The sequence below is a fragment of the Barbatula barbatula genome (assembly GCF_947034865.1).
Source record: "Barbatula barbatula genome assembly, chromosome: 18".
NCBI classification, from domain to species: domain Eukaryota; kingdom Metazoa; phylum Chordata; class Actinopteri; order Cypriniformes; family Nemacheilidae; genus Barbatula; species Barbatula barbatula.
This window is the reverse complement of record NC_136781.1, coordinates 100,528-110,050: the sequence shown is the minus strand read 5'-3', so window position 1 is coordinate 110,050 and position 9,523 is coordinate 100,528. Positions and strand designations below refer to the sequence as shown.

The 9,523-nt window shown below is 41.2% G+C and overlaps 2 protein-coding genes across 5 annotated transcripts; both read left to right on the top strand.

Moving 5' to 3' along the window:
• The first annotated feature begins 1,265 nt into the window (after window positions 1-1,265).
• On the top strand, window positions 1,266-4,645 carry LOC306907749 (leptin receptor overlapping transcript-like 1). Of its 3 annotated transcripts, XM_079480110.1 has the most exons (5): window positions 1,431-1,568; window positions 2,055-2,154; window positions 2,228-2,303; window positions 2,391-2,577; window positions 3,361-4,645. In XM_079480110.1, the coding sequence occupies exons 3-5, from the start codon at window positions 2,266-2,268 to the stop codon at window positions 3,475-3,477; spliced, it is 342 nt and encodes a 113-aa protein (XP_079336236.1). In that variant the 5' UTR covers window positions 1,431-1,568; window positions 2,055-2,154; window positions 2,228-2,265; the 3' UTR covers window positions 3,478-4,645. The 3 variants fall into 3 exon arrangements, with proteins under 3 accessions (XP_079336235.1, XP_079336236.1, XP_079336234.1); XM_079480109.1 differs by lacking the exon at window positions 2,055-2,154 and having other exon boundaries at window positions 1,266-1,431; XM_079480108.1 differs by lacking the exon at window positions 2,055-2,154 and having other exon boundaries at window positions 1,437-1,568.
• Window positions 4,646-5,188: 543 nt separating this feature from the next.
• On the top strand, window positions 5,189-9,183 carry LOC306907901 (uncharacterized protein). Of its 2 annotated transcripts, XM_079480394.1 has the most exons (7): window positions 5,189-5,347; window positions 6,168-6,322; window positions 6,419-6,669; window positions 8,226-8,426; window positions 8,594-8,716; window positions 8,860-8,950; window positions 9,022-9,183. In XM_079480394.1, the coding sequence occupies exons 1-7, from the start codon at window positions 5,266-5,268 to the stop codon at window positions 9,058-9,060; spliced, it is 942 nt and encodes a 313-aa protein (XP_079336520.1). In that variant the 5' UTR covers window positions 5,189-5,265; the 3' UTR covers window positions 9,061-9,183. The 2 variants fall into 2 exon arrangements, with proteins under 2 accessions (XP_079336520.1, XP_079336521.1); XM_079480395.1 differs by lacking the exon at window positions 5,189-5,347 and having other exon boundaries at window positions 5,676-6,322.
• The last annotated feature ends 340 nt before the right edge of the window (window positions 9,184-9,523 follow it).

Here is a 9,523-nt window from a genome sequence, read left to right as displayed (position 1 = left end):
TTAAAAACTGTATAAAACATGCCATTTCCTGATTCCTGCAGGTGGCGCTATAACTGTATCTGAATGGAGATGTAGATGTAGATGCCATGTAGATGTATTCAGGCCAGGACTTTGAACAAATGTGTGAAGTCTGTGGCCTGTGGGACATTGAATGCCTGAGTTACATCAACTTCCTGTTCATGAAAAAACGGCAAACTTTGGGAGGCCGCCAGGGTCACGATTCCCCATGAAAACTCTAGATCTCCGCAATTTAGCGTCGCAAAGGCCTTAAGATGAGAATGACACCAATATGATGTCGATCGGATAAAAACTCTGGGAGGAGTTCGTCAAAGTACGACAGCATGAAATTGCAAAATATTGCGCAATAACACAGAAAATGTAAAATAACGGATTTCCTGTTCGGTTTAGGGATATGCCCCAAGAGGCTTTTCTTCATGATCCGGGGTGTTACACGTGTCTACCAAGTTTGGTGCATGTACCTTTTGCGGATCGGTCTGGGCAGTTCTAGGTGGCGCTAGAGAGCCATTTTGCCACGCCTAGTTTTAAAACCCATATCAAACGCCAAGTTCTGCAACGTCTGATGCGCGTGCAAAGTATTGTGAGTTTTAGAGCATGTTTAGGCCTTCAAATTATCGATCAAAGCGGATTCGGAATAATAATAATAATAATAATAATAAACAACACAGAAACAATAGGGCTCTGCACTGCAGAGCAAGCCGGTGGCTTGCTCTTTCGTGCTCGGGCCCTAATAAACAACACAGAAACAATAGGGCTCTGCACTGCAGAGCAAGCCGGTGGCTTGCTCTTTCGTGCTCGGGCCCTAATAATAATAAACAACACAGAAACAATAGGGCTCTGCACTGCAGAGCAAGCCGGTGGCTTGCTCTTTCGTGCTCGGGCCCTAATAAAGTGAAAATTACAACAAGGAAGAATTCTAATGAAGAGAAATATCAAATAAACGCACGTCCTAATTCTTAACTTCACTATGTGTGTTTTGTTTCTGTTTAGTTTGCATAATAAATTAACAGATGCGTAATCTAATTCTTAGAATGAAGAGAAAATGTATCAGTTGACATTCTCAGCCAATGGTCTGTGAAATACATGGAGTTGAACATGTTTTGTTTCAATAAAGCAAGTAAAGTTCACTAGAGTTATCTGAAGTGATGAGGACTTGTGAAGAATAGTCGTGTCAGTTAGAGATGTAAACTAATGTGGAGACGTCACAAACATACGTTTATAAAACTCGTCCTCAACAAAATGGCGTCACATCTGCACCGCGGATCATTGACTGGTGTTCCGGTTACCGGAAGTTCTCGCGTTAAGCGCACGCGCAGTGCGGAGCCTTGTCAGCGCGAGGAGTTTCTTCACATCGGTGTTGTTAAATCTGTTCATTGTTGTGTTTATAGATCTTCAACATGGCGGGAATTAAAGGTAAGAAGCGCGTGTGTGTTTCCGGTGCGTGTGTGTCGTGATGACGCGGAACTCTTTTTATCAGCGGTCTCAGATTTATATAAACACTCATAAATATCCACAACACAACACAACACACACCACTTTTATATTTATCTGTGAGTATAACACTTCAAACAGAGTGTGGTGGAAACCATTTCTATTCAAATTCATAAACATTCATGCATTTGGTCTCTCTCTCTCTCTCTCTCTCTCTCTCTCTCTCTCTCTCTCTCTCTCTCTCTCTCTCTCTCTCTCTCTCTCTCTCTCTCTCTCTCTCTCTCTCTCTGTCTCTCTCTCTCTCTCTGTCTCTGTCTGTCTGTCTCTCTCTCTCTGTCTCTCTCTCTCTGTCTCTCTCTCTCTGTCTCTCTCTCTCTCTCTCTCTCTCTCTCTCTCTCTCTCTCTCCCTCTCTCTCTGTCTCTCTCTCTCTGTCTCTCTGTCTCTGTCTCTCTCTCTCTGTCTCTCTCTCTCTGTCTCTCTGTCTCTGTCTCTCTCTCTCTGTCTCTCTCTCTCTCCCTCTCTCTCTGTCTCTCTCTCTCTGTCTCTCTCTCTCTGTCTCTCTCTCTCTGTCTCTCTCTCACTCTTACGAAAATGAAACAAACAGGTGTAACTGTGCAACTATGGTAAACAAATAATAAACAATCCACCGACAAACATAGGCCCAGTTGCTTCACTTTAACTATTATAAAACCTTGTTGATTTTTGTAAGTATTCTTTCTGACTTTGTTAGTGTATTGTATATATTTGTATTATGATTAATATGTTAAAATGTTTCAGCTCTCATCAGTTTGTCTTTTGGAGGAGCGATTGGACTGATGTTCCTCATGCTGGGCTGCGCTCTTCCCACCTATAAGTGAGTTTCATTTCCTCCTCAATTTTCCGTTCCTTCACATAATGTGTTGATGTTGTTAACATGTGTTTGTTTTGTGCTTCTGTGCAGTGAGTACTGGCCTCTGTTCCTGCTCTTCTTCTACATTCTGTCACCCATCCCGTACTGCGTCTCTCGCCGTGTGGTGGAAGACACGGACTCGGCCAGTAATGCCTGTAAAGAGCTGGCCATATTCCTCACCACGGGAATCGTTGTGTCCGCCTTCGGGCTGCCCATCATATTTGCTCGTGCCAATGTGGTAAATATCAAAACCCTCATGTTAAAGGGGTCATATGGGGTGAATAGGTGTTTTTCTGTGTTTTTGGTGTGTCATAAGTTGCTTACACACGTTATTAGGCACATCAAATTGCAAAAATGAATCTAAAAGCGAATGCTCACCCAGACCTGCCTGAAACACCTCGTGTAGCCACACCCCCACAAATCTACATCAGCTCGTGGAATGATTTGACTAAGACCGCCCAGATGTAAACACAAGTAAGGTGGGCGACCCATCAGTACAATTGAAGAAGAACCTGATGTTCCAAATATGGTCAGAGGCGTTACATTTCCGTCACATGCTTACAGTATTCCACCAATCACTACACATCGATTAACTGGCCAATCACAGCACACCTCGCTGTTCAGAGACATGAGCTTTGTAAAAATCAGCTCGTTTCAGAGAGGCGGAGCAAAGAGAAGATACAAACATTATGTGGAAAATACAGCGTTCTTACACCTTAAATTGTGTAAACACAATACATTACATCTAAAGCAAACCATAATATTCGCTTTAGCCGTGTCACATGACCCCTTTAAAGAAACACATCACCCAGAGATGATATCTATGCTTTCAAAAGTGAAACGTAGAACAAGAGTATTTTATAGCATAGCAGGTTACAAGTCTTTTATTAGAAACGTAATCAACATTTTACCACACTTTTAAAGAGAGTTTTTGAAAGTGTTGTTTATTATTTGTGTAACGGTCTGTCAGAGGTGTCTGATGGTTTCTGTATGATTTGTACTGAATATTGAATGTTTTCAGATCGCCTGGGGAGCCTGTGCGCTCGTTCTGACGGGAAACATCGTCATCTTCGCCACCATCATGGGCTTTTTCCTGGTGTTCGGCTCCAACGATGATTTCAGTTGGCAGCAGTGGTGAAGCATCAAGACTCTTTCTGACACTGAAGTTTGTTTTACTCTGACATTATTATGGTTTTATTTATAAATGCCGCCCATCGATAGACGCAAGACATCTGTGCAATAATTTTCTTCATTTCAGATACGTCTGACCTCAGATAGGCATCGGTTTTGTTTGATTGTTTTATGAAAGTCCTTTCTCTTTTCTTGCACATGTGCTCTATGAATTCAGGTGGTTGAACAAAAACACTGACAACATCCAAGTTTTGTGTAGTCCAATCCTTTCTTTTCCAGTGTGATGCCATTAGAAACAAAGGTAACAAAGTTCTCTCCAAACATTGGTGTGAAACAGCACTTAAGCTCCTGCTGTTGGCCGGAAACGCTCCAATCAGAGTGTCTTTGAGTTCAGGACCTGATTGAGACCATCTTCATCTGCTAGACAGCACTGATGTCATTCTGTTACCAGTTTTTTTTTATTTCAGCTGTTATTTATTAACTCTTGCGTCAGGTTTGTTTTCTGTTGTAGCTTTTCACTGATTGAATTAAACATGTTATTTTAGACTTTAGATCATTACGCTGAGTGCTGTTTTTCATGTTAACCTGAATGATTTTGTTCTGTTTCATTTTTAACTTGCGTGCTGATGCATTTAGAGTCTTGAGAAGATGGTGATGAAATGAAGGATTCTATTTATTCACAAAAAACAGTAACCATTAATCTGCTTACTATCAACAAATAAATCAAAGTGAGTTTGTCTAGCTCATATTCGCTGTTATTTTGGCAGACGTACGTCTGCATAAGCTCAAATCTAAAGACAAGATCATGTGAGCTCCTTCAAAACTAATCTGGACGGCTAGTGAGAGTGCAGCGAGTCATAATGAAATGAATCTTCACCTGATTTACTTCACACGTGTTTCTCATCTCATTGATACACGATTACATCCAATGTGATAACTTGCTCTCCATCTCTGAAACATCACCATTCTGTCATATTTGTCATCCCTTCCCAAACAGATGACTTCCCATCATCTGGATAATTCCCGATTTTCAAATCAAATATGTCGGTGTAATGGGCCGTCATCAGCGTTTCATGTTGAGTTCTATTTATCACAGTCTGTGCAGAAATGACAGAATGAACATTGTGTCTTCTCCCTCTTGTCCTTTTTTAATAAATTTCATTTTTGAAAAAACATTCTCACTTTACCTGTTGTTCTTCATGAGGTCAAAGCTCTTTAGACCCAATCAGAATATATTGCTTCATCTTTAGGTCATTAAATGAGAGATGATGATAAATCCCTCGGGCAGGTTTTTTTCTCTCTGAATATGTGGAATGTGTCCTGGGTGACGGCCCGCTCCAACATGTCTGTGTTCCACCTAAACAAACCATTTCTCTCTGTTACGTTACATTTCTTGAATAATTCAGAATACTTGAGTTGTCACAAAAGTGTATTTAGATCACATTCACCCTAAAATCTAAAAGAAATACAGTTATACAAACCACTTGCATACATATACAAAACATATGTCTAGGATTATTGAGGTGCTACATTAAAAAAATCATGTTTTCATCAGTTTGAAGTTTTATTATGATGGATATGTACTTTACAATACACTATAAATCTTTTTTCTTTTGTTGTGGTTTTGTGTTATGTGAGACTTTGTTGGATGTACTGACTGTTAGTTCTGTGTTTATGTATGAGGTTGAATATTTAAAGAGACAGAGCATTGTTTTAGCGCCCTGGAGTGAAAGAAACCCGCAGTCATGTTTTCAGAGCAGCAGTGACGGACTGAGATCAGATCACTTCTGTGGTTATGAGGAGATTTTTCAGAGATGACGATTATGGTCAAATTCAATATCTCACTGCCAAATGCATCCGACTGTCTGAAGAGAAAGGTAAGAATGTGCCGAAAGAATTTTAACTTTGATGGCAACTTCACCTAAGGAAAGTTTTATAGGAATACAAGATGACTGTTTTTGGCACAAGTTGTTAATACTCTGAAATTTCATATATTTTTTTTAAGTTTAGTCTCCTATTTCATGATGTACACATTCAATATGCACAGCCTCTGTGTTAAAAATGTATTGTTCTTATAATGCTGCATTGACATGACTGCAAGCTACTGACAGTTTCACAGCTCATTTAAACCATGTACTATTTTAAAAGCAGTTTTTTCAAGTTTAAGCTGAGAGTGTGCTTAATGAAGTGTGTGTGCGTGCGCTTGCGTGTGTGGCTGCAGTGCTGTTATATGTGCAACATGTATTGCTGCAGTGTTGCGGCAAGCTCAGCATGTTTGTTGCAGTGAGTTTGGCGTTTGTGTTGCGGCGAACGCAGCATGTGTGTTGCGGCAGTATTGCGACAAGCTGAACATGTGTAGTGTTGTGGCGAGCGCAACGTGTGTTGCGCCAGTCTAGCTGCAGTATTGCGACAAGCGCAACATGTATATTGCTGCAGTGTTGAGGCAAAGGCAGCGTGTGTGTTGCGGTGAGTGCAGTGTACGGTGGTGTTGCAGCGAGCACAGCATCAGTTGCGGCGAGGGCAGCGGGTGTGTTGCTGCGGTGTTGCAACGAGTGCAGAGTGCGTGTTGTGGAAGGGGCCGCATATGTGCTGCTGCAGTGTTGCAACGAGTGCAGTGTAAGTGTGTGATGCAGCAGTGTTGCAGTGAGAACAGTATCAGCAATGCAGTCTGTGTGTTTGTGTGCATGTGTGTTGTAGCGGTGTTGCAGCAAGAACTGCTCGTGTGCAATGAGAGGCAGCAGGCTCTACAGGCAGAGATGGAGAATCTGTCATTGGGCTTATATCATAAAGAGCAGCTGTATGTTGAGTTGAGCATCAAATATGAACAACTTGTGGAAACATTGCAGCAGCAGGTACTTTCCTACCCACAATCAAAGTGTTGTTTGAAAGTGTTATTATTGTATACCGTTTCACAGTTTTTCTCATCATAAATACTGTCTGAGGCACAGAGTGATGTCATACAGCAGCACGGAGTGTCTGTGACAGAGGACAGGTCTCTGCTGTGTCTGCAGCTGGAGCAGATGAGCTGTGATTTACAGCAGCTGCAGGGCTCAGAGACGCAGCTGGTGGGCCTGGTGGACGAGCTGCATCAGGAGGCCCAGCTCAGAGCTCAGCAGTCAGATGTTCTTGTGATGAAGCTCTATGAGGAGGTGAAGTCAAAGTTACAGCTCACAGAAGACTTACAAATGCAGTTAAACAGGTGAGAAATCCAAGATTCAGAAAAACAATCTACAGCGTCAGTTACCTTTTCATATCGCTCAAACAATGCTCCTAACAAGAGACTCAAGCAACAGCAAATTGATAAGAAAGATTTCCCATCAGTAGTTGTGAGTATTGATAAAATCATCCAGAACAGTTTTCTCACAAGCAGCAGCATTATTACAGCTACTGTCCTCTTAAAATGTAAGATTAGGGATGGGTACCGAAACCCGGTACTTCACGGTTCCGGGGCTAAATTGTGAAAGGCCGAAATATCGATAAACTGCCGTTAACGGTTCTGCTGTCGGTACTGGAGAAATTAAGAAAAACATTTCCTATTTATTATTGCTAAATAAACGTTACCTAGCATATTTTCACTGACAATCCATTTATAATTTGCGATCATATTAAAGACATTTACCTGCATTATCGTTATTGGCAATCTCAGAGCTCGCGCTTAATAGAGTGATGATGGCGGAGAGAATCAAACGGTCTAAAGTCTGATTACATTTCACTCGAGTGGATGCAGACAACAAGTGCAACAAGATTCTTGCTTGTAAGAGCGGAAACACAAGTAATCTGGCAAAACATCTTTCTAATGTGCATTATGTGCACACTGCCTAGCTAATAGTTCATCATCCACGTCCTCAGGTACGTATGCTAGCCTAGCAGTCTTCCTAAATAACACAGACATAAACTTTGCATAAGGTTTCTTTAAATTAGTATGTAATAATTTAATAAACACACATCACATATAAAATAGCCTACATATAAATCAGCAGTAGCATAAATAAATCTTAAACATTAAAACTGCTTTCACAGTACTGCATTTAAAATGGATGAATAATAATAAAATATGCTTAAGAAGTTATAAAGCAGAGCTTAGCTAAAAATTTGTAGTGATGAAATAAGATATGTTAGGTCCGTAAAGAATGTTTTAAATAGTGAAAACAACTTCAGCTTTAGTTTTGTCATTCATAAAAAAACACAACAAAAAGTACAGATAAGAGTACCGTTAAAGTACCGGATCGATAAAAGTAGTAATACCGTTAAAACCGTAACGATACCCATCCCTATTTAAGATGCTATAAAGAGTTTGATCCCGTCAAAGGTACTTATTCCTTTATATTGAAGAAACTTTTTTCGTTTTTAAACAACTTTTGGCTCTTTATGATGCCAAGGACCCTCATGATGAACATTCTGTGAGGGGCTCCTTCCTAAAATATCTATCATCTTTTAATTTTTTCTGAAGAGAAACCATTGAACTGTTCACTACGGTACGATGAAGTGTGATATTATAACACACTTGAAAGATACTTAATATAAAGGATGGAAAGTATGTAGAATGGAAGGAGAAACAAACACTTAATATTGTAATGCAAACACACAATAATCATGTTTGTTATCACTTTATATTTTTTGCTTGGCCGTTGTCTCCTTTGAACTTTTCTGGGGGACCTCTGATGTCCCCGAGTTCAGTTTGTAAACCCCTGCTGTAGAGCTGGAGAAAGAACTCTGTGTCGGGTAATCCTCATGAGTGTATTTGTGATTGGTCAGTAAATCACTTGAGCTGGAGGAGCTGCAGATGTCCCATGATGCTTTGCAGCAGGAGCTGTGTAACCAGAGCAGTGCTAACCAGAGGACGATAGAGGAACTGCGACGAGAGAACACAGAGCGTCTCCACAAACTCCAAGAGACGGCCGAACAGTTTGAGCGAATGTGTGAGCAGCAGCGCCAGTGGATGTGCTGTGTGATGAGGTTCATTTCTTCATCTCCACATAACAAGATTCAGACTGTAACACTGTTCATCATTCATCTTCAAGTTTCATTTCACTGTTTCCAATTATGGTCTTGTTATTGCTGTATATTTCTCATCTTGTTTGTATAGATGTAAATGAATCAAATCTGTGTGTGTGTGTGTGTAGGTTTAAAGAGTGTCTGTCAGGTGAGAAGGAGTCCCTGGAGCTGCAGGTGAACACCTTACAGATGGAGCTGGATGCTGTCAGGAAAACTCTCCGCCCAGATCATCCCACAGAAGCGTGCAGCCGGTCTCTGTTCTCTTCACAAATGTGTCTTTCATCTTTCTGCTGCTTCTTCTAGCAGGAGGATGAAACAATGTTTGAGAAAAATCTGTGTTATTATTTTGTAATATATATCATATGATCACAGTTTATCTGTCTTGTCCTCACAGGTGGGATGTTGAGGAGTCTGATCTCCAAGCTGCGGTCCTCCGATGGAAAACTCTGTATGAAGACCTGCTTAACAAACTCTCCACACAGCAGGTACACACAAACACGTGTACGCACACACACATACGCACACACAGTTTCAATATGTTGTCTGGTGTTTTCAGGCCCACCGGGCAGTCGATGGAAAACTTGAACCACCATGAGGATCCAAACACAGTCAACAGCTTCAGTGTGACCCAAACATGAGTCACAGACAAAAAAAAGACAGAACCATTGCTGTCTGTTGAATATTTTGGATCTTTGTAAAAGGAAAAGTAAATCAGGAGAAAAATATCCATGGTAGTATTTTGTGCGCGTTTTTTACGTGGTTGTGTGTGTGTTTGAGAAGGTGTCCAGTAGGGGGTGTGATGTCTCAGTAAACTGAAGCTGTGTGTGGATCAGGAGTTAAACCCTCAACAAAGACGCCCAGTTCAGCCCACAAATCTAAGCCACACACACGTACGCACACACGCACGCACACACACGTATCACACACACACGGATCACACGCAAGCATCATACACAAGCATCACACACACGCACACATCATACGCACGCATCACACACACACGCACATCACACACACGCGCATCACACACACACTCACGCATCACACACACACACACG